At 42.2% G+C, this 25,075-nt stretch overlaps 1 protein-coding gene across 2 annotated transcripts; it reads right to left on the minus strand.

Annotated features, from left to right (window-relative positions):
- Positions 1–209: 209 nt before the first annotated feature.
- LOC115128719 (casein kinase II subunit alpha-like) lies at positions 210–23,214 on the minus strand. Of its 2 annotated transcripts, XM_029658826.2 has the most exons (14): positions 23,109–23,179; positions 22,663–22,780; positions 9,790–9,924; positions 9,101–9,212; positions 6,760–6,861; positions 6,507–6,557; positions 6,319–6,378; positions 3,785–3,868; positions 3,029–3,139; positions 2,534–2,635; positions 2,120–2,220; positions 1,643–1,791; positions 1,209–1,298; positions 210–1,010 (listed from the first exon to the last, which is right to left on the minus strand). In XM_029658826.2, the coding sequence occupies exons 3-14, from the start codon at positions 9,888–9,890 to the stop codon at positions 898–900; spliced, it is 1,176 nt and encodes a 391-aa protein (XP_029514686.1). In that variant the 5' UTR covers positions 9,891–9,924; positions 22,663–22,780; positions 23,109–23,179; the 3' UTR covers positions 210–897. The 2 variants fall into 2 exon arrangements, with proteins under 2 accessions (XP_029514686.1, XP_029514685.1); XM_029658825.2 differs by lacking the exon at positions 22,663–22,780 and having other exon boundaries at positions 23,109–23,214.
- Between the last annotated feature and the right edge of the window lie 1,861 nt (positions 23,215–25,075).

Consider the following 25,075-nt stretch of genomic DNA (forward strand, 5'->3'; position numbering starts at 1 on the left):
TTTAATTATTCAAATTGTACAAAAGAAGATTCAATAATTAATCTTACCTTCCGGAAAAGCACCAACAGACTTCGGTTTCTCTAAGTGTATGATCATTTATCCAACTGGACTTTCTCCAAGTCAACTCCTCATTTAAGTAAAACAATGAGCCAGTGAAGTCTCAACTAGCCAGTAAACTACACTGGATAGTAAAAAACAACAACATGGGCTTATTGAACACATTTTATAAACACAATGTCACCTTAACTCTTGTACAAAATGGTTGTTCAATGAGCCTTGAATAGCCACAACTAAATAACAAGCATAATCATTGTGAAAATGCCTCGTGATAAGAACATTACGGATAACATTGAAAATAACTACCGGGGGGTGCCGTTCTATAGAGAGAAATTCAATGTTGAAACTATATGACCAACAGAAGAAAATGTATTTAAGAAACAAAAAGTGTTACATGCAGCCCATGAGTCATTTCATGTGACCACTAACGGTTGATTAGAAAACAAAAAGACTAGAAAATTATAACAACCTCTGGCCCATAGAAAACCACCTCAAACAAAAGTACTTTAGGGACATATAAAATACATTTTATTATCCATTTTGCTTCATTTCTACATTGTAGTTGCATTTCTAGACACTCATTATGAAAGAACGCAGCTACTGTTTTTATCCGGACACAGACTCAAGTAATGTTTGTTTTATCTTCTTTTTTCTGTCTCTCGTTGTGCGCCCGGATCTCAATATAGAATTATTGTATGGTAAAAGAAAAAAGGGGAACCTAATATCTTTTTTTCTCTCTCTTTGTTATACTCAACATAAAAATGATTGTTGCCTGGGCTTGGTAGGCCGGGCCAGACAGGGGCAGTGGGTCCGTCCCGGGCCCCAGGCTGAGAGCACCTTTCAGGGCTGGGCCCCGGCGGCTGGGACCTGCGTGGCCAAAGCACTGGGGGAAGAGATCACAGGAGAGCCTGCCACGTTAGCCAGGGGCTGCGACGAGGACATGGAAGTGATGCCTGGAGAAGAGGAGGAAAACAGGGTCAGAGGAAGAGTCTGGGGTCTTCCCTAAGAAGAAAATATTCACATAAGAACTGATACTATTTTCTATAATTAACAGTCCTCCTTGGCCAGCTGTAGAATCATCTCTTCAGAACAGCAACATACTGTTATGACCCCTGCAGACACCTCATATCATCAGACCCTGTGTTTGTTACCTGTCATCATACTGGAGGAGCTGACTGGGGTAGAACCAGTCGACAGCCCTGATATAGAGCCCATCCTCGCCTGGTCTTTCACAATGGGGTCTGACAGACAGAGAATGACAGAGAAGCCCATGAATGATAAGCAAAACAAGCTAAGGCCACAGAGATGCAGCAGATATTTCAGACACAAACGCAGCTATGCATCACAACCGTGACCTCAGAGTTCAATACATTCCTGTGAACAATGGGAAGAAGTGTATATATAGTACTGTAGGAATGACTCGCAGCTCACAGAAGTAGGCGGAATCAATGGCCTCCACTCTGACCATGCGTGTTAAGTATGTATGCTATTTAAGAGGTGGAGCTCACAGAAGTAGGAGGAATCAATGGCCTCCACTCTGACCATGCATGTTAAGTATGTATGCTATTTAAGAGGTGGAGCTCACAGAAGTAGGGGTGCTCCATGGCCTCCCGGGCGGTGAGGCGGGCGTGGTGGTCGTAACGCAGCAGCTTGTCCAGGAAGTCCAGTGCCTCGGTGCTGACCAGGTGCTGGTTCTCACTGTGGACAAACCTCTCCCACCGCTTACGGGAATGCCTGGGAAACAGACTAAACGGTCATAGACAGAACACAACATGGACACAGCCTCTCCTCACGGTCAGACAGAATGCGCAGAATCTCTGAACTAGATTGACTATCGCAGCCGGAATGCGCAGAATCTCTGAACTAGATTGACTATCGCAGCCGGAATGTGCAGAATCTCTGAACTAGATTGACTATTGCAGCCGGAATGTGCAGAATCGCTGATCTACAAATCACACTGCATCCAAAATAACTAGTCGTTGTGATTCTACGCCTTGTCTCATTGCTCAAACTGACAGACAGACGCAACACTAACAACTTCTGCGATTTGAGACCAACCTACCTGCCCAGGATGTCATTGAACCTTGGGTCTAGCTCGATGTTGTATTTGTCGATGTAGTCGTACAGGTCTTCTGTGCCCAGGACTTTTGCGATTCGTACAAGCTGCAAAACAAACAGGACATGACATGCATAAAACAATAGAGGGCAGCCCCAGCTGTCTGAACATCACTAGAACCACTACTACTAGTTGTCTATCAGAGGGGATAAAGCAGCAGACATGCCATTGGACAATAAAGTAATGTTATAATCACATGCGCCGAATACAACAGGTGCACCTTACCGTGAAATACTTACAAGCCCTTAACAACAATGCAGAGTTAAGAAAATATTGACTAAATAAACTAAAGTATCTATAAACAAATACAATTGATTGATGTATAGTTTGGTTGATTTGATAAGATGGCTGAGCTCTCACCTGGTCGTAGTTGTCATGTCCGTGGAAGAAAGGCTCCTTCCTGAAGATCATACTGGCCAGCATGCAGCCCAAGCTCCACATGTCTAAACTGTAGTCGTACATCTATACAGGGACAGTCAACAGGGAATGGTGTCAAAACATCAGACTCAGATTAAATTAGATGTAGGTTATTGAGGTGAATTTTTAATAAAAACAAAAAAATTATCCCTTTTACATTTTGAGTGGGGGTTTTTTCAGGACAGTGTTCTGGGCAGATGTGAAATGACATCTGCTCTGACTGCATGATTTATTTCCTGGATAAAATGTGGCATAAACCTACATTTTACAGAACAGATGCATCTAATTCAATCTTCTGAGGACGAAAGTAAACCAAGAACCATAGCTATACGACAGTCGATTGTTCCCCAGATCATGCAGTAGGAATACAGTATATCGTCTTTAGAAGAAAGCTGACAAAACAGGGCCGTGTTCAATGGGGCACGACGCCTGACTGACCTGGTAGTCGACCAGCAGCTCTGGACCCTTGAAGTATCGGGAAGCCACTCGTACGTTGTACTCCTGAGCAGGGTGGTAGAACTCTGCCAAACCCCAGTCTATAAGGCGAAGCTAGGAGACAGAAGATGAAATCCAGTTAGTTTGAAAACATTATTAGAATCCAACGGCCAGGACTAATATTCATATAGATGGATTAAATCAACACACTCAGGACTTTGTCAAAAAATGTGTGTGTGTGTGTGTGGGGAGTGCATGAATTGTCATTTGTATATGCAGAATCAGATAAGTTATCAATTAATTTATGAGATTTCTATGTTTAATAGTCACAATGGGGGACCGAACCTTAGTAAATAAATATGATTAATGTTTTATATCATATTAGAAAAATAAACCAAAGACTATCTCTGAAATTTGTCTTACCTCAGGAGGCAACATGAATTTTCCTACCAAGTGAATGAAAAGGTCCCATTAGACCCCTCAGAGGGGTTGTGCTGAGTAGTTCTCTATTGGGGAAAGATTCATGTTGAGCTTTCTACTGTGGTGGTTAAACACTCACAAGCTAGTCAACGATTGGCTAAATTTCTTGTATGCCACAATTGGACCAATCACAGATGAGTGCTTTGTGAACCAACTAAACCCAACAGCAGCAAACTGTCAGGCAATACTCCGCCCATAAGTTGGTCTCTGTGACCACACGTACATTAGCCAATCAGAGTAGAGAAGGGAGGGAGGGAAAAGGGAGAGATAGGCCAGTACCTTTCTGTGTTCGTGGTCGATCATGACGTTGTGTGGCTTGACGTCTCTGTGCATGATTCCCATACTGTGACAGTAGTCCAGAGCCTGAGGGTGTGAACAGAGAGGAGAAACAGCTGACAACTGGCTCACGTTCACTACGGCACACCGTGGAAAAACGTTTTGCAACGGAAAACAAAAAAAGCAAGCATTTCTCATCGGCCAAGTCCAGATAGTACCTCCCAGTTTGTGAGCGTTTTGTGCGTACTGAACATAGCCACGGTGCTCACAGGTGGATAACAGGTCTCTCTAACGTATTCCAGCCAATTAAGTGTGGAGAAAGACCTTGCGAGTCATCTTTATGGCTGCATTAGGTCCTAGTGACCAAAACATAATGGAAAACACTTGGCTAATACACCTATTGGGTATTATCATCAGTGGTGTAATGATTGATTTGCTTTCCCATGGGCAGCATGTGACCCTACACACACTATACATCACTAAAATAGACTTTTATTAATAAAGTATCATAGTTTTACATACAATAATCCTACTGAAAAGCAGATGAAACGTGAACATTATAGGCCGGTGATTCTCGTCAACCCTGCTCCTGGAGATCTGCAGCTTTCTGTCCCATGATTGGCAGTAGGAATCAACAAGGCTGCTACCACTGTCTGAGACAGAGCTGTTGTAGAGCAGCAAACCTAAGTGAACCCTGTCCATAGTACTGCCATTTTCAGAGCCTTGTTTGTTGTTGTTTTTTAAACATCAGGTGTCTTCACAAGAAAGATGCTGAGGACAAACAAAAGTCAAGTCTATTCCCATTGTCTTCAGAGATCAAGTCAACGGGTAAATGCTTAAAAATGCAATTGAAATAATTATAAAACCCGCAGGTTTTTATCCATCCATACAGGCTACAGTGTAAACTGAATAATAATAAACTCATGAAGTCTCAGGCATAGTGGTTTTCCTGTAGCCAGTTGAAAAGCAGCCACGTGAGGAGCAGCTGTGGTATAAATACTGCTGGCTGGAGATGGGTTGTGCTGAGCTGGGGCTGGAGATGGGCTGTGCTGAGCTGGGGCTGGAGATGGGCTGTGCTGAGCTGGGGCTGGAGATGGGTTGTGCTGAGCTGGGGCTGGAGATGGGCTGTGCTGAGCTGGGGCTGGAGATGGGCTGTGCTGAGCTGGGGCTGGAGATGGGCTGTGCTGAGCTGGGGCTGGAGATGGGCTGTGCTGAGCTGGGGCTGGAGATGGGTTGTGCTGAGCTGGGGCTGGAGATGGGTTGTGCTGAGCTGGGGCTGGAGATGGGTTGTGCTGAGCTGGGGCTGTGCTGAGCTGGGTTGTGCTGAGCTGGGGCTGTGCTGAGCTGGGTTGTGCTGAGCTGGGGCTGTGCTGAGCTGGGGCTGTGCTGAGCTGGGTTGTGCGGAGCTGGGGCTGGAGATGGGTTGTGCTGAGCTGGGGCTGGAGATGGGTTGTGCTGAGCTGGGGCTGGAGATGGGTTGTGCTGAGCTGGGGCTGGAGATGGGTTGTGCTGAGCTGGGGCTGGAGATGGGTTGTGCTGAGCTGGGGCTGGAGATGGGTTGTGCTGAGCTGGGGCTGGAGATGGGTTGTGCTGAGCTGGGGCTGGAGATGGGTTGTGCTGAGCTGGGGCTGGAGATGGGTTGTGCTGAGCTGGGGCTGGAGATGGGTTGTGCTGAGCTGGGGCTGGAGATGGGTTGTGCTGAGCTGGGGCTGGAGATGGGTTGTGCTGAGCTGGGGCTGGAGATGGGTTGTGCTGAGCTGGGGCTGGAGATGGGTTGTGCTGAGCTGGGGCTGGAGATGGGTTGTGCTGAGCTGGGGCTGGAGATGGGCTGTGCTGAGCTGGGGCTGGAGATGGGCTGTGCTGAGCTGGGGCTGGAGATGGGCTGTGCTGAGCTGGGGCTGGAGATGGGTTGTGCTGAGCTGGGGCTGGAGATGGGTTGTGCTGAGCTGGGGCTGGAGATGGGCTGTGCTGAGCTGGGGTTGTGGCTGGCAGCACAGAGAGAGGCGCGACGTGTCAGGCCTGTCCACTCAGATAAATCTTCGTCTTTAACACATCTCCTCCATATGAGGCGCCTCTCTCTCGCCTGTCCTGATCACCACGGTGAAGAGTGAGAGGCCCTCAGCAACAGCAGGTGTGGGGCGGGAGGGATTAGGCTTTAGCCAAAATTCAGCTTTTAAAATAATTAGACACCAGAGTGACCGCTATAAAATAAAAAATCTTAGCTCCGTTTACATCGTTCTCTTGCATTCTGTAATTGGCAGTCACATCACGATGATGTCACCATCGACAATTGCCATCAATCATCTTCGGTATCCGATACTATCCTAATAAATCACCCAACTCTATAGTGCTGCGACTTAAAGCTGGAGTCCTGAACAACATAACGCTTTTAATCAGGGGGGATTGGAGAAGCTCCAGTCTCAATCACCCAGACGGTGTCCCTAATTGCACCATATTCCATTATAGCTCACTATATAGAAAACAGGGTGCCATTTGGGAGGCACAACCAGTTATAGGTTACAATAATGGGGTCTTACCTTCAAGATCTCATACATGTAGAACCGTATGTCGTAGTCGGATAGCGTTTGATACAATTGCTGCAAAAAGAGAAGAAAAACTGAAGACATTTCAGCAGAATGCTACCATGAGGGAAGTAATAGAGGCATGTGGTCAAAGCTTCTGCTTCCATTTTGACTGGATAAAAATCAACTGTGATTCTTCTTACCTTGAAGTCTGTGTTGTTGACGTGTTCAAAGACCAGAGCTGGAGTCCGAGACTGCAATAAAAAAATACAATTAAAAAAAACTATACAATTTCTTTTGAAAAACAGACCAAATATGATCAGTATAAACTACCATTTAATAGCAGATTCATACCAGATTCAGCTGGATTTTCAGCGAGAGTGGTAGCCAAAATGTCATATGATATGTACCGAGCAGCATGATGGCATGTATTATTGGTAGGTTGATGAAACTGACCACTGGATCCTTGACGATGTCTAGAAGTGAGATGATGTTGGGGCCGCCTCGCAGGTTTTCTAGAATCTTGATTTCTCGCTTGATTTTCTTCTTTTTTACTGGCTGTTGAGCACGAGAGAAGAACAGACCGAGAGATTGGGCAAAGAGAATGTTTGACAGAGCTTCTGTCAATTAACAATTAAAATAGGCTGCCTATTGGGGAACCCTGCTATATGGCCCATACATAATCATCAGTCATTGGCCAAATAACAGGCAAAAGACTAGCTGCCAATCTCTTAGTGAAGCCCATCCACAGCTTCAATAACTTTGGGTCTGAGTTGCAGGGCCTGTGGTCTAGAGGTAGTATGTATGTATGACTCTCCCCCGCAGAGACACGCTCCACCCCTGACTCCAGCCTTCCCACTGTTACTCCCACAAGCCCGTCTCCCCCTCTGTCTTTTAACTTCTCTAGGGTAGGGGACAGCATTGGGAATTTTGGATGAAAAGCGTGCCCATATTAAACTATGAATATGCATATTCTTAGAATATACATATAATTAGTAGATTTGGATAGAAAACACTCTGAAGTTTCTAAAACTGTTTGAATGATGTCTGTGAGTATAACAGAAGCCTACGGAGCTGTGAGGGGAACGGCACCTCAGTACCTCCAGGCTCTGATCAGGCCCTACACCCAAACAAGGGCACTGCGTTCATCCACCTCTGGCCTGCTCGCCTCCCTACCACTGAGGAAGTACAGTTCCCGCGCAGCCCAGTCAAAACTGTTCGCTGCTCTGGCCCCCCAATGGTGGAACAAACTCCCTCACGACGCCAGGACAGCGGAGTCAATCACCACCTTCCGGAGACACCTGAAACCCCACCTCTTTCAGGAATACCTAGGATAGGATAAAGTAATCCTTCTCACCCCCCTCCCCCCTTAAAAGATTTAGATACACTATTGTAAAGTGGCTGTTCCACTGGATGTCTTAAGGTGAACGCACCAATTTGTAAGTCGCTCTGGATAAGAGCGTCTGCTAAATGACTTAAATGTAAATGTAAATGTAAATATGGCAGGCGAAAACCTGAGAAAAAATCCAACCAGGAAGTGGGAAATCTGAGGTTTGTAGTTTTTGAAGATATTGAAGATACAGTGGGATATTGGTCCTGTTGCACTTCCTAAGGCTTCCACTAGATGTCAATCATCTTTAGAAGCTTGTTTGAGGCTTCTACTGTAAAGGAGAGGCTTCTATGGGCTCTTTGAGTCAGTGATCTGCCACAGGCTCGTGACACTCGTTCACGTGAGAGGTAGCTCTCGTTCCACTGCTTTTCTGAAGACAGGAATTCTCCGGTTGGAATATTATTGAAGATCTATGTTAAAAACATCCTAAACATTGATTCTATACATCATTTGACATGTTTCTACGGACTGTAACGGAACTTTTCGTCTGAACTTTTGCCTGGACCTGCCTGCGCGTCGTGAGTTTAGATTGTGTACTGAACGTGCGAACCAAAAGGAGTTATTTGGACATAAATGGACTTTATGGAACAAATCCAAAATGTATTGTGGAACTGGGATTCCTGGGAGTGCATTCTGATGAAGATCATCAAAGGTAAGTGAATATTTATAATGCTATTTCTGACTAATGTTGACTCCAACATTGCGGATATCAATTTGGCTTGATTTTTTCGTCTGAGCGCCGTACTCGGATTACTGCATGGTTTGCTTTTTCCGAACAGTTTTTAAAAAATCTGACACGGCGGTTGCATTAAGGAGAAGTATATCTTTAATTCTGTGAATAACACTTGTATCGCTTATCAATGTTTATTATGACTATTTCTGTGAATTGATGTGGCCCTCTGCAAAATCACTGGATGTTTTGGAACTACTGAACATAATGCGCCAATGTAAACTCAGATACATGTATTGTGTACCATGAAGTCCTATGAGTGTCATCTGATGAAGATCATCAAAGGTTAGTGATTCATTTGATCTATATTTCAGATTTTTGTGGCTCCTCTCTTTGGCTGGAAAAATGGCTGTGTTTTTCTGTGACTTGGCTCTGACCTAACATAATCGTTTGGGTTGCTTTCGTCGTAAATCCTTTTTGAAATCGGACACTGTGGCTGGATTTACAACAAGTGTATCTTTAAAATGGTGTAAAATACATGTATGTTTGAGGAATTTTAATTATGGGATTTCTGTTGTTACTAATTTGGCGCCCTGCAGTTTCACTGGCTGTTGACAGGTGGGAAGCTACCGTCCCTCGCACCCTAGAGAGCTTAATAAAGGGTCAAAAAAACATTCAAAACATATATTTGAAAGAAACACACTGGGTCTCAATAGGGTGAAGTCCTGCGCCAGTACCTTGAGTATTTTGACGACTACTTTCTCGTTGTTTGTGATGTTGATAGCTTCAAACACTTCGCTGTATTTGCCCCGGCCGAGCTTTCGCACCAGCTGGTAGTCATCTTGATTCCTGAGGGACAGACAGACAAATATAACAATGAGTAATATTCACAACAATGTTAACACAGATGAGCCCTGATTCCCCCAACTAATAGTTAACACTGATACCTGATGATAAAGCTGGCACATTCCACATTTTAGATTAGACCTGCAATGCACCAGGGCCATGTTCAGTAGGCAAACGTTGTGGAATGTTGCAGATAGAAATGTCACGAATAAAGCACACATGACACCTTGTTCTACATTTCAGAGATTGTTTGTTCTACTTCATATATTTCTATCTGAACATTCCAATTCCACACAGTTCAGCCCCGCTCTGCTGAACTTGACCCTGATAAGTCTCTGTTGTAGTGATTCCTCACAAATGATGGTCAATTATGCTTTTATATACACATGACAAATATATGTCAACAACCCTTCCTCCAAAGGACCATTCCATGCATTACATTTTGTGGACCCCCCAAAAAAAAAAATTTTTTTTTGAGGTATTTGTTTGGTCCTGCTGCTGTGTCCAACACCGAATAGGGTAAGGGTGTGGTGCTACCGCCACCGACCAATCAGATGGCTTGACGACTAGCTCAGCTCACCCCCACTCCACAACGTGTGACTCGTAGTCCCAGTACTCCCGGGGTCTCTGTGTGTTCACATCGGGGTAAACCCGGGATCGGCTGGTGACCGGGCCAGACATCTTCAGGTGGAAGCAACGGCTCTCTCCTCAGGACCTGCGGGTCGGGCGGGAGAGAAAAGAAAACCATAGAAATTCATTAAACGGACAGTGAGAGAGAAGCACACACACACACACTTTAACATGAATGGACCAGTGTGGCGAAGCCGGCAAACTCCCACGATGCACTTCACTGGCTGCATCGACATGGCTAAAGGCATAATGACTCCTATGACCTACTTTGAGTCCAGACTCCAGATAATATCAACTATAGGTTGAGCGATATGAAACCAGGGTGTTTTTGTCATCACAGCCTATCCTAGAGCCTCAGCCTCTCATTCCAAATGGTCACCATGTGGGCATTTACTCTGGAAACATTTTTATTTTGCAGGAAATTTGACTGGGCCTACTCTCAGAGCCAATTGGATTTCAGCTCCTGAATCAATAAACCGGGAAAAAACATGGCCTCTAGACAAAATATAGGTGAAATAAAAAACATACAAGTTTTGTTAACGCAACATTTAACCTAGCAACAGAATGAATGCATTGTGTTCCCCAGGCAACTAGACACAATAGCTGTTTACGAGGTGTTGACACTATGGTAACTGGGAGGCTACCAATGTCATTTTAAAAAGGTGGGAGGAGGGGAGTAGCGCGGTCTTGAGCTTAGCTTCCCAGTCAAAACATTTTGTGAAATTTATTTTCATTTTAGTCTATGGCAGATTTTTTCCAGCTGTTCATACACACAAATAAAATTGAAGAAGTTCGGCAGCCGAAGTCTACACCCCTTTGTCTGTGATTGTACTACTCCCAGGAGTGTGAACTATGGACGGAATTCTTCAATTAAGTTTTTGTTGCCATTCAATGAGAGACGACTAGATTTCATGCCATTTTTTTCACTTCAGAAATACTGCACCGAACATCTTAGATGTAAAATTGCACGACTAAGCTCTCATTGGCAAAATATATATATATATATTTTTTTTTTACAGATTTCTTGATTAATTCTGCCCATTTTGAGGAAGTGTTACTGGGTATGTTGTTGCTACAGTGGCTCAAAAGGGACAAACTGAGCTTTTTTCAAAATTTGCAAGCTAAGGTCTTTAAGGAGTAGGCTATGCGAGCACATACATTTGTTTCGTCTAGCTGAGTTCTGCTAGAAACAAACCGAACTGATGTATGCTGCAGGGTCTCCGTTAGGAAAGTGTGGCGACGGACAACGTGACCGTGAAGATTTTAATTTACCGGCCATTTGAGACATTTACTGGACCCATATGTATTGGGTGCAGAATCCACGAGGTCGTCCACCCACGGTATGCTCCAAAATCACATTTACATTATGGTAATGCATCTTAACAGAAATGAACGAAGCAGCCAATAAAAATGCAATTCATGGGAAAACACCATTCTAAAACAGAACACCTGGGAAAATTCCATTCTAAAACAGAACACCTGGGAAAATTCCATTCTAAAACAGAACACCTGGGAAAATTCCATTCTAAAACAGAACACCTGGGGAAATTCCATTCTAAAACAGAACACCTGGGGAAATTCCATTCTAAAACAGAACACCTGGGGAAATTCCATTCTAAAACAGTGTACCTTATAGCAGTTCCATGTGTGACAGATAAAAATCTCTGTTAGAAACTTAGAAAGAGGGGGAACCTAAAGATGAATGGGTTGCTAACATGACTAGGATTGTGACTTTGGCTTCGGGACAACGAAAGAAAGTTGATATGAAAACCAATAGAACAGGAGAGAAATGGCATCGCGGTGGGTCCAATAGGAATATTATATAGTTACTCCTGTCTAAAATATGTGAAAATGTCTCAAGTACAATTTAAAATGTTGAGACAAGGGGAGGGGTGTGTTGAAGATATAGGCGAGTCGCTCTCCAGAATTTCTGAGTGGTCTCCCGCCAATTCTTGAACATTCATCATTTCATTGTGTGAATTATATGCCCTTTGATTCTTAAAAAATAAAAAGTTCCTAATTTCATGTCACCAATACTACATGTAACGTTAATCCCTGTCATTTGGTTACATTCATTTCTGTTAATTTGTGTATTAGACATTTACCGTTCTCCATCTCGGAGAGGAAACGGTTGTTTGCAGCGTTCAGCACGCATAGAAGTACCTGGACTGCTGCGCGGTAATGTAGAATTTTGTATGTTTTTTTTAAATCATGCATTGCGAATTATAATATATTAAAGATCATCAACTAGATTCAGCCGCAGCCTGATTTCTTCTTGAGCAGATTGGTCGGGGGCCGGAACATAATTACTGCAAATTGACCACAAGAAACCCAAACAGATATATTTGACAAAAACATTATTTCAAACCTTGCTTACATTTGTCCATTATGCGTGGAAATACTTGGGAAAAGATTTTCCAAATAAAAATCACTTGGAGCTAAACAATGTTTTTTTTTGCGCAGAAAACTGGGGGGGGGGGTCAAATAAACCTACCCGCAGACCAAATTCGACATGGAAAGATTTTTCAAATGGGTCACTAACAATCTCCCCCTCGATAATCACCAATCCTCGGTGTGAAAAGAGCAATGGAAGTTATAGGCCTACTGCTGCATTTGCCTGCATATAGGCTATGAGTTCCATGCGCTCATTTCTTTAGCCACCAATGGATCACAGTGTATGGCAGAAGCTGGTGATCTCGCATTAGTTGACTTTGATTTTTCATTTTAATTCAGCTTTTTATGATTAACCACGTGACAATGATTTTGAGAAACAAAATCGGTATTGAAATGAAACTGTTCCACGGAAACGCGCATATGAAAATCACTGGCACGCAGAACGGTAGAAACGGTCAGATAAATTGTAAGCTTCCCCAAACTTGAAACGCAAGTGGTCAGATTTTGCCTATAGGCTACATTGAAGCAAGGCAAGGCCTCATAATATGAAATAAAACATTCAGGTTTCAAACAATTAAGCATGTTTTCAAAATGCATACGGCATTCAGCTCACATTGTAAAGTAGTGGGTGACTTGCTGACAGCCTGTTGCCTGCACCTGAATGGTGAATGGGAGGTGCGCTTCAATTACCAGTTAAGAAATAAAAATAGTAGCTCTTTTTAAGCAGGCACCAAGTTTCTAACCCTCGATTGCATTTAGAATTGTTGTGCAATGAAAGCACATGTATTACTCCAGCAGCAACCAGCTGAGGAGCTGCAGGAGAAATCCCACCCAAAATAGGCTCTGCATGCTGTGCGCGTGTGATAGTCGTGTTAGACAAATAAGATACATGATGACCAATGTTCCCTCAACGACAACAAAATAAATCACCACTGGGCAAATTTCAGGTCTGCTGAGCACAAACTTGAATGCTATGAAAATTCAACAGTGGCCAAGTAGGCTACAGTGGCTATTTGATCATAATGTAGGCCTACCAGAGTGGCCTACCATCAAAAGCAATGGAGAAAAACACATCCCATAACCAGGGATGAAAATTGGTGACTTTTTTTTATTTGCACTGAAACATGCCAAACAAAAACCCTGCTAGGGGGAAATGCAGATTTTAACTAATTAAACAACAAAGAACATGATCTACATGACCAGTCTCTGTGTGTAAAATAAGTGGTTAATGTGAACCTAACTCACAGCTAAAAAATGTAAAGAAAGCAATCCAATGTTATTTGTTGCCTAGAATTAACATTAATGACACTCGAGTCTTGAGAAAAAACAATACACTAATATTGCAGTTAGCCATGACAGCCTTTATAATAGAATGCTTGTGACCACACAGATCTAAATATCGCACTTGAGAAAACATCTTAAAAAGTAGAAATAGAATGAAACAAACATTGTATTTTTGCCCTATTATAGTGGCCACTATAGTAGACATCGATCAAGTGCACAAGGCTACATGTGTGCAAAAATAACATTCACCGAGTAAAAAATGTAATAATTCCCCCTCACTCACACAAAAGTGTTACTGTCAAGTTCAACACAACAAAAGCCATATATTTGGGCTACACTGCACGTTATTACATTGTGGACAACTGTTCTACAATGTGCCAGCAGAACATGAGACCCTTTGTTGGCATAATTGATCTCTTTCAGACAGAGAGAACACCTGGCACACCCCTTTTATCCACTGTATTGAAAGAGGGAAAGTGTGTGGTGTTCCTTTCACCTCTATAGTGGCATCCAGTTTAAACCAGGCCCGGCTCCAGCTACACTTGATCCCTGAATCCACTTGTTTAACAAGCAACACCTCATTTTCACCTAATTCTCTCATTCTGAAAATTAACCACATAATGTAGAGTGAAAACAGTTCACAGATAGTGGTTCTTTCGTTAGCTAGTTAACATTTCACACAGATCGCCAGGGTCCAGTAAGCAACTAACACGTTATAACTTGAGGAAGGGCAAGGAGTCGTATACCAATTAATACTATAGCGAATTGGTTAGGTTACTAACGTTGGCTCATCTGATGTTGTCTGACTTTATTAGCCAGCTAGTTTTCACACCATAAACTCAATTATTTGATAAGTTAAGTTGGCTAATGTTGCTCAACATTTCTCTGGCTAGCTAACGGAGAATACGATCCAGATAGTAAGATACTTAACAATGCTAACAATACTTGTTCCACCATCCTTTCTCCCTCACCTCAAACTTTCCAAATGACAATTTTTCAGTTACACCTCATGAAGTACACTTCATCACCTTCTCACCCCCGTCTCCGTGGTCAGGCTTCTCACCTACCTCTTCGTTATCGTTCAGGGGACGCGCTGCTATAACTGGAAAACTGCTTTTCCACTCCCTGCTGTCTTTCCAGAGCACACGCTGATGCTGTAACTAGCAAATTGGTTGTCTCTTCTCTCTTCAGTCGCTTGCTGCATTCTGATGTTATATGAACGATTGGCTGAGCCTTGGATACAGCCAGTATTGCTCCAAACGTGCATCACTTGTTCGCTCACAGCCAGTAGTGATCTAAAGTGACCTCTCCGCCTACACTTTTCTCATCGGATCTACACAAATCACGTAGGTCACCTATTTTGGATACAAAATGGCACATTTCGACAAAAGGTGACTAGTTTGCATCCCTGCGTAACATTTTAACATGGAAATAGAAGTTCTATCATTCAGCCTACAGTAGCAGCCAATGTGTGGTGATCAATGCCTACATTCCATGAGACTTTTGAAGAAAAAAAAAACATGCAGGGCTTGACATTACCCTGTTTACCCACTTGTCCTTCAGACAATGAGGTGACTGAAAATGTTGTGTTTGATACAAGAAACCACTTTACAAAATAAAATGGTATGGGAAAAATAATACAAGACAGTCTCAAAATACAACACTGCCCCTTTAATACCTCTTCTTGGCTCAGGGGTGTTATTTTCACGTCCGGATGAAAAGCGTGACCAAAGTAAACTGCCTGCTACTCAGGCCCAGAAGCTAGGATATGCATATCATTGGTAGATTTGGATAGAAAACACAAAAAAAAATTAAATTATGTCTGTGAGTATAACAGAACTTATTTGGCAGGCGAAACCCCGAGGACCAACCATACAGGAATTATTTTGTTGTTGATGTGACTGTTTTCTATGTGAAATTGAATTGAAGTTAAATATTTTCTAATAAGTTTTTGAATTTCGCGCTCTGCAATTTCAACGGGTGTTGTCCGCCGTTGAAACGTTCCGCCGGCGGAACCCCTAGCCACAACAGGTTTTAATTAAGGCATAAAACAACTCTTTACCCGACTCACTTTTCAAAGATGGCTTGAAATGTACACATTTTGTGCTCTAGTAGGAAGCAACTGCTCCCCCCATCGTTGACTAGAAATTAGCTATAACTGGGCCAATAACTCATTCAGCAATGAAGAATATGAACAAATGTGCACAGGTGGCTACATGCAGCCCTCACTTTGATCTCAAAACAAGCCCACCTACTCACGGCCGCTTATACTGTAGCCTAAACACAGTTCCAAGCACAGATCCATATACGGCGATTACTATTTGCATATACAGTTTAAGTCGGAAATTTAAATATGCTTAAGTTAGTCATTAAATCTTGTTTTTCAACCACTCCACAAATGTATTGTTAAATCTGTGAGTAACACTTGTATCTTTTATCAATGTGTATTATGAGTATTTCTGTAAATATATGTGGCTCTGTGCAAATTCACAGGATGTTTTGGAGGCAAAGCCAAATCTAGGTTTTTGGATATAAATATGAACTTGACCGAACAAAACATACATGTATTGTGTAACATGTTGTCCCGTGAGTGTCATCTGAAGAAGATCATCAAAGGTTAGTGATTCATTTTATCTCTATTTCTGCTTTTTGTGACTCCTATCTTTTGTTGGAAAATCGCTGTATGCTTTCTGTGACTAGTTGCTGACCTAACATATCATTATATGTTCTGCTTAACCTTGAAAAGCTTTTTTTGAAATCGGACACTGTGGTTGGATTAAGGATTTTTTTAAATGTAACTGGTGTCTAATACTTGTATGTTTGAGAAATTTGAATTATGAGATTTCTGTTGATTGAATTTGGCACCTTACAATTTCATTGGCTGTTGGCTAGGGGTTCCGCTAGTTCTAGACAGGTTGAAAAACTATAGTTTTGGCAAGTCAGTTAGGACATCTACTTTGTGTATGACAAGGAATTTTTCCAACTATTGTTTACAGACAAATTATTTCACTTATAATTCACTGTATCACAATTCCGGTGGGTCAGAAGGTTACATACACTAAGTTGACTGTGCCTTTAAACAGCTTGGAAAATTACAGAAAAGTATGTCATGGCTTTAGAAGCTTCTGATAGGCTAATTGACATCATTTCATCATTTCAGTCAATTGGAGGTTTACCTGTGGATTAGAGGTCGACCGATTATGATTTTTCAATGCCGATACCGATTATTGGAGGACAAAAAAGCTGATACCGATTAATTGGACGTTTTTTTAAATGTATTTGTAATAATAACAATTACAAGAATACTGAATTAACACTTATTTTAACTTAATATAATACACCAATAAAATCAATTTAGCCTCAAATAAATAATGAAACATGTTCAATTTGGTTTAAATAATGCAAAAACAAAGTGTTGAAAAAAAAGTAAAAGTGCAATATGTGCCATGTAAGAAACGTTTAAGTTCCTTGCTCAGAACAAGAGAACATATGAAAGCTGGTGGTTCCTTTTAACACGAGTCTTCAATATTCCCAGGTCAGAAGTTTTAGGTTGTAGTTATTATAGGAATTATAGCACTATTTCTCTCTATACCATTTGTATTTCATATACCTTTGACGATTGGATGTTCTTATAGGCACTTTAGTATTGCCAGTCTAACAGTATAGCTTCCGTCCCTCTCCTTGCTCCTACCTAGGCTTGAACCAGGAACACAACGACATCAGCCACCCTCGAAGCAGCGTTACCCATGCAGAGCAAGGGGAACAACTACTCCAAGTCTTAGAGCGAGTGACGTTTGAAACGCTATTAGTGTGCGCCCCGCTAACTAGCTAGCCATTTCACATCGGTTACACCAGCCTAATCTCGGGAGTTGATAGGCTTGAAGTCATAAAGAGCGCTGTGCTTGCGAAGAGCTGCTGGCAAAACGCACTAAAGTGCTGTTGGAATGAATGCTTACGAGCCTGCTGCTGCCTACCATCGCTCAGTCAGACTGCTCTATCAAATCATAGACTTAATTATAACATAATAACACACAGAAATACGAGCCTTTGGTCATTAATATGGTCGAATCCGGAAACTATCATTTTGAAAACAAGATGTTTATTCTTTCAGTGAAATACGGAACCGTTCCGTACTTTATCTAATGGGTGGCATCCATAAGTCTAAATATTCCTGTTACATTGCACAACCTTCAATGTTATGTCATAATTACGTAAAATCCTGGCAAATTAGGCGGTCCAAACTGTTGCATATACCCTGACTCTGCATGCAATGAACGCAAGAGAAGTGACACAATTTCACCTGGTTAATATTGCCTGCTAACCTGGATTTCTTTTAGCTAAATATGCAGGTTTAGAAATATATACTTCTGTGTATTGACCTTAAGGCATTGATGTTTATGGTTAGGTACACATTGGAGCAACGATACACACCACATCGATTATATGCAACGCAGGACACTCTAGATAAACTAGTAATATCATCAACCATGTGTAGTTAACTAGTGATTATGATTGATTGATTGTTTTTTATAAGATAAGTTTAATGTAGTAGGCTTCTACTGTATTCGCGTAACAGGCAGGCTCCTCGTGGAGTGCAATGTAATCGGTGGTTAGAGCGTTGGACTAGTTAACTGTAAGGTTGCAAGATTGAATCCCCCGAGCTGACAAGGCAAAAATATGTTGTTCTGCCCCTGAACGAGGCAGTTAACCCATCGTTCCTAGACCGCCATTGAAAATAAGAATGTGTTCTTAATTAACTGACTTGCCTAGTAAAATAAAGATTAAATAAAGGTGTAAAAAAAATGTTTTTGCCAAATCGGTGTCCAAAAATACAGATTTCTGATTGTTATGAAAACTTGAAATCAGCCCTAATTAAATCGGCCATTCCGATTAATCGGTCAACCTCTAATAAAAACTGAAGTCATATTCATATCAAATGTAGAGAAAAGACAACATTTTTTAAATAATTAAACACCGGAGTGTCCGCTATAAAAAATAAAATAGGCTTTAGCTATACGGCCTAGAACATCCGACATTCAGAGAAAAAATACTAATAAATGACTGGACATTTTGCGCCACTTTAGTGAAAATCTTAGCTCCGCTTACATTCATCTCTTGCATTCTGTAAATTGTTTCTACCATATTTCTTTATGCGGGCTACAGCAAAGGAATAGGCCACTTGGCATGGCCCCGCTGTGGGCTGCCCAGTCAGCTCTTTACTGCGTGGTGCCAGTCATGTTGAAATTGGCTAAACATCGTTCGTCACATCACGATGATGTAACCATCAGCAAAGGCCATCAATAATCTTCAATATCCGAAACTATCCTAATAAACATCGCCCAACCCTAACTGGCATTCAACCTGTCGTTACTGCAACAAAGGGAAACACTAACACAACCCCATATTGCCTCACAATGGCTTCAAATCCAAAACTTGAAACAAGTAGACCATTCCACTCAAACAAAAACACCAAAGCCGCCTCAAAATAGAAAAATTTAACAGAGACTTGTGCATTTTAACTGCTCGGCCTCCGACCGCAAGGCACTAGAGGTAGTGCGTGCAGCCCAGTACATCACTGAGGCCAGGCTTCCTGCCATCCAGGACCTCCATACCAGGCGGTGTCAGGGAAAGGCCCTAAAAATGGTCAAAAACTACAGCCAACCTAGTCTGCTACCGCATGGCAAGTGGTAACGGAGCACCAAATCTAGGTCCAAGAGACTTCTAAACAGCTTCTACCCCCAAGCCATAAGACTATTGAACATCTCATCTACCCTAACCAGAAACCATGGATAAATGGCAGCAATCGTGAAAAACTGAAGCCTCAGAGCATGCGGAAGACTGCCTCAACAGGTCCACAGACGATGCAATCGCCATCACACTGCCCTATCCCATTTGGACAAAAATAATAGCTTAGTAAGAATGCTGTTCATTGACTACAGCTCAGCATTCAACACCATAGTACCCTCCAAGCTCATCATTAACCCGGAGGCCTCTGGGTCTAAACCTCTCCCCAACTGGGTCCTGGACTTTTTGACAGGCCGCCCCCAGGAGGTGAAGGTAGGAAACAACATCTCCACTTAGCTGACCCTCAACACTAGGGCCCACAAGGGTGTGTGCTCAGCCCTCTCCTAGACTACCTGTTCACCCATGTCTGCGTGGCCATGCACACCAACTCAAATCACCATATTTGCAGACGACACAACAGTAGTAGGCTTGATTACCAACAATGACGAGACAGCCTACAGGGAGGAGGTGAGGGCACTCGGAGCGTGGCATCAGGAAAACAACCTCTCACTCAACGTCAATGAAACAAATTAGATGATCGTGGACTTCAGTAAACAGCAGAGGGCGCACCTCCCTATCCACATCGAAGGGTCAGCAGTGGAGAAGGTGGAAAGTTTTAAGTTCCTGGGCGTACACATCACAGACAAACTGAAACTTTCCACCCACACAGACAGTGTGGTGAAGGCGCAACAGCCCTTCTTCAACCTCAGGGGGCTGAAGAAATTTGGCTTGTCACCCAAAACCATGACAAACTTTTACAGATGCACAATGGAGAGCATCCTGACGGGCTGTATCACCGCCTGGTACGGCAACTGCACCACCCACAACCACAAGGCTCTCCAGAGGGTGGTGCGGTCTGTGCAATGCATCACCGGAGGCAAACTACCTGCCCTCCAGGACACCTACAGCACTCGATGTCACAGGAAGGCCAAAAAGATCATCAAGGACAAGAACCACCCGAGCCACTGCCTGTTCACACCGCTATCATCCAGAAGGCGAGGTCAGTACAGGTGCATCAAAGTTGGGACTGAGAGATTGACAAACAGATTCTATCTCAAGGCCATCAGACTGCTAAACAGCAATCACTAACTCAGAGAGGCTGCTGCCCACATTGAGACACAATCACTGGACACTTTAATAAATGGATCACTAGCCACTTTAAACAATGGCACTTTAATAGTGTTTACATTCTTACATTACTCATATCACATGTATATACTGTATTTTATACCATCTACTGCACCTTGCCAATGCAGCTCGGCCATCGCTCATCCATATATTTATGTACATATTCAGATTGACCCCTTTAGATTTGTGTGTATTAGGTAGTTGTTGGGGTATTGTTAGATTACTTGTTCAATTTGTGTGTATTGGGTAGTTGTTGGGAATTGTTCGATTATTTCTTAGATATTACTGCACTGTTGGAACTAGAAGCACAAGCATTTCACTACACTTGCATTAGCATCTGCTAACCATGTGTATGTGGCCAATAAATTTTAATTTGATCAAATGGCTACCCAGACTATTTGCATTGCCCTCCCTCTTCTACACTGCTACTATCTAAGCATAGTCACTGTAGTAACTCTACCTACATGTACATATTACCTCAATTACCTCGACTAACCCTGCACATTGACTTTATACCGGTACCCCCTGTATATTGCCTCACTATTGTTATTTTACTGCTGCTCTTTAATTATGTTACTTTTATTTCTTACTTTTTTTGTAATTTCTTGCATTGTTGGTTAAGGGCTTGTAAGTAAGCATTTCACTGTAAGGTCTACTACACCTGTTGTATTTGGCGCATCTGACATAAAATTTGATTTGTACGAGGTGAACCAGAAACAACAGCTACTGTGTTTTGCAGCATAACATTTTTGAATGAATACCATTCCAGAAATTCCAAAACCCCCCTTCCAACAATCACCCATGTCTCCACACTACCTTAAAGTCAGCAGTCTTGCTCAACAGTAAGTACCATGGTTAAACTAACTTCAGGTCACATGCCTCTATCAAAATGAGTCAGTCACAAGACATGTGCCAGCCCCTCAACGGCAGATCTTTGTTGACCTCGTAGATTAAAACGGGAAAATATAAAGCTAGGGAGTCAAATCTAAAATACCCAAGAAATTCAAAGGAAAAACCAATGCAAAGGGATCTGGATCTCAGTATTTTAGAATGTACTGTATTTTAGACTGTACTGTATGAGACCTAGGCAAGATCAAAACATAGGCTACATTCAATTTTCTTTCAAAGTTTGAAACCGACTGTCTCAATTAAATATCAAATTATTGAATAGGCATAGTCCGAGATAGCATGGCAAAAAAACTGGGTTTCATCAATAGAAAGACAGAGGGGCATTAATTAGCCTAATGATCATGGCAGACATGATCCGTGAGAGTACACCTAGCCTACATAGCAGCTGACAAATATTTCCGTCCAGGTAACATGGTTTCACTTTGAATGGTAGTTAGAGGAGCTACTCAGGGCGAGTAAGGTATATATCAGAAGTTACTCTGTCTGTATGAACACAGAAAGAGAGCAATTGAAAAAGATGGGGCGGCAGGTAGCCCAGTGGTTAAGAGCGTTGGGCAAGTAACGAAAAGGTGCAAGGTGCTGGTTCGAATCCCAGAACAGACTAGGTGAAAACTCTGTCGATGTGCCCTTGAGCAAGGCACTTAACCCTAATTGCTCCTGTAATTCGCTCTGTGTAAAAGCGTCTGATAAACGACAAAAAAAATACATGTTAAAATGTGATATCTAACTTTAGCTAGTTACCTTGCTATAATTCCCCTGTAATACAATTAGCTACAAGATGTAGCCAGAGCTTGCGCCAAGCTTGTGGTCATTCAATAAATTAATGAGTTATTACTCATATGATTTAATGGCTTCTAGAAGCAAACATTTGTATTATTGTAATTGAACAGTAGTAAGTAGTAAGACAAGAGACATTGCATAAATTAGCTAGCTACAGTAGCTATCGAACAAAATGTCCTCTTTACTTTAGCTTCAGACTGACTCAACATTTATCAGAATGTCAGCTGTGAATATGTAAACCCAACTAGCTAGCTAGATATGGTCATTCACCTGTACAAGGCACTAAATGATTACAACAATACACAATAAAGTTAATCAATAGATCCCTAAATATATATTTATATTCAATATTAGTTGGTACTAGTAGCTAGCTATCTACTTGATAGCAGCATCAACTAGTTAGCCGGTTAGATAGACATTCACCGATGCTTTGTTAGTTCCTGGTAGTAGCTATAGCTTAAAAATTGTAACATCTTTAAAAGGCACATTTAAGGCCATCATTGCCCATCACAGTGGTATTCTTGTTACCGTTACCAAAAAGCACCTTTCATTGATTGATAACCGCACGGTCACAAGGCCGCACAGGCCTCAGGTTTTCCTGGCTCAAGTCTGGGTCTGGGATTAGTCGATGAGCCAAGCACAGCCAGCGAACTGGTGCTTCCCTACAGTAAAATGTCAACATTTAGTGATTTTAAAGCTAGTGTGTGTTATATTCTAGCTACGTGAGTAGGATATTTCATAGTCATTTCTATCCTGATGCCTTAGTTTACGCCTTGCCACAACGATAAGAAATAGCTTACTATAACTGGCTAAAGTTAGCCGCTCACTAGCAAGCCGTGGCCGGGGAAAAACTCACTTCACAGTAAGTTAGCTAGCAAGCTATCACATCCATTCCACGAGACGATAATGACTCTAACCATTCATATGTTTTCTATTTGAAATGGGACAATTAAACGCTGGTAAAATCGATTAAAATATACAGTATATTACCTCTCAGAGCTTCGGGATGACAATATGGCGACACTGGACTCCAGCAACCAGTTTTCGATAAAGGAGGGCAGTTACTCAAGACCTCCACTCCTCGGGGTGGCGCATGTCAGCACTCATTTGATGGGTACTACATAGACAAGAAGGCTAGTAGCAGCGAAGCAGATCAGAGCCAAGGGCAATGCAACAACATGAAAAGATGTTAGTAAACCCCACACTAAAATTTTACTATATTACCACAAGACTGTGTTAGCTCGCCAAGCTAAAGCATTCACTCACAGAGCTAATGCAAATCTTCAGATATCAGGCAAGGACATACTGTATTACATCATTCAAGCATGGTTCACTGAACCACCTGCAACTTCACCCTCTGACCCCCTCTTCTTCGCTTAGAACAATCCAAGTCAAGGTACCAACCAGCGGGGAATCGAACCTGCATCCTCTGCGCCACAAAACAAAACCAAACACCACCATTACATATAGTTGTTTATAAGATTAAATCCTGAAATGAATGAAGTTTTTGCCTATGTAGGCCTACATTCAACTGTTAGAAGTGTTCAGTCTGTCCATTGGTCAGGACAATGGAGGACTCTATCTGATGAGACAGTTGACAGACTGTAGTAGTCTGGAACGTGGTTGCATTGCACAATGTTCTTGTTACACTGACCTTGATATATATAAAAGTTTAATCCAGTGCTGTTGTACAACACAATTTCCCCCTAAACAAAGTGGTCTCTGTCTGTACCATAAAGGCAACATGAGTACTTTTAAGATAATCTATAGGCCTATTGATATAAAATCTTGACTTGTCTGCATATATCAAACGTTATAGGTGCTCCCTTCATAAACAGTGTTGAACGTGTCACTCAGCACAACCCGAAAGATAGGTAGGCCTACGTATCTATACTGTCCATTACAGTTGGTGAGTCCATAAATGATACAGTCCATAGATATTCCTCTGCACAATAAAGACGATACATCATGATTCAGGTTTATTCTAGGCCTATGTGGGACACTAGATATTAAAAAGACATTCAATACCCTCCCCACTTGAATAAATCCTGTCTGTTATGTGCTAGTCATAGGGTCTGATTCTTCATGGTGATGGAGAGCTCTAGAAATGGCAGCTGATAGGCAATTTACAATGTGGGCACCAAACGATCATATTCAATAGTATCTGAGAGGACACTGGAGACCTGAGAGTGTTTGCTCTTATGTCATCACATCGTATTCAAAACAGATTATTACAGTGAAAGTCGAGATGTATCAGGTCGAGATGTATCAAGTCGAGATGAATCACTATGTCTTGTCTTGAAAAATAAAACTGTGATTTTTTCATTAGTATCAAGAATAACTCAAGGATCTGTATGTTGTTTAATAAACAGTAAATAAAAAATAGTGATGTTAATGAGTTCGTTATAATGTGTTTACAGTCTCATGGACTTTCCCCAAGAGGGTTCACTGCCCCCGTCGTTGATATACAGTGCGGTAATCTTCCTTTTTTTTGTTGCTGTACGATGTTCCCTACTGTACAGTGAAGTGAGGACACAGTCCTTTCAGTCCTTGGGTTGGAACCCTAGTAGTCCAGTGCACCCAATGGGCTTCCTCCCTATGCACATGTAAATCAGACATTACCAGCTTTCAAAGGCTTTTCAGGCCAATGTTTGCCTTGAAACGATCTCTCCAAACGGCCTGATCAGCCGCTCCATAATGAAAGAGAGAGAGAAACGTCTAATTATCTTTTAACATTTAAAGAGAGAAATCCTTTTAGTGAGAGCAGACAGAGGACTCCTTTGATACCTGGGCCGGAGAAGGCTTAAATAACAAAGCAAGAGGACGTGTGAGATGTAACTGTACTACAGGGGGACTACGTTCTCCCTTTATCAGCACTCTAACCTCTGTTCTGCTCTGGAGAGGAGCCTTCCTTTTTGCATCGGCTCCCCATAGAAAGCCAGGAAAGGTAAAACCCA

Source organism: Oncorhynchus nerka, linkage group LG4 (genome assembly GCF_034236695.1).
Source record: "Oncorhynchus nerka isolate Pitt River linkage group LG4, Oner_Uvic_2.0, whole genome shotgun sequence".
In the NCBI taxonomy this organism is placed as follows: domain Eukaryota; kingdom Metazoa; phylum Chordata; class Actinopteri; order Salmoniformes; family Salmonidae; genus Oncorhynchus; species Oncorhynchus nerka.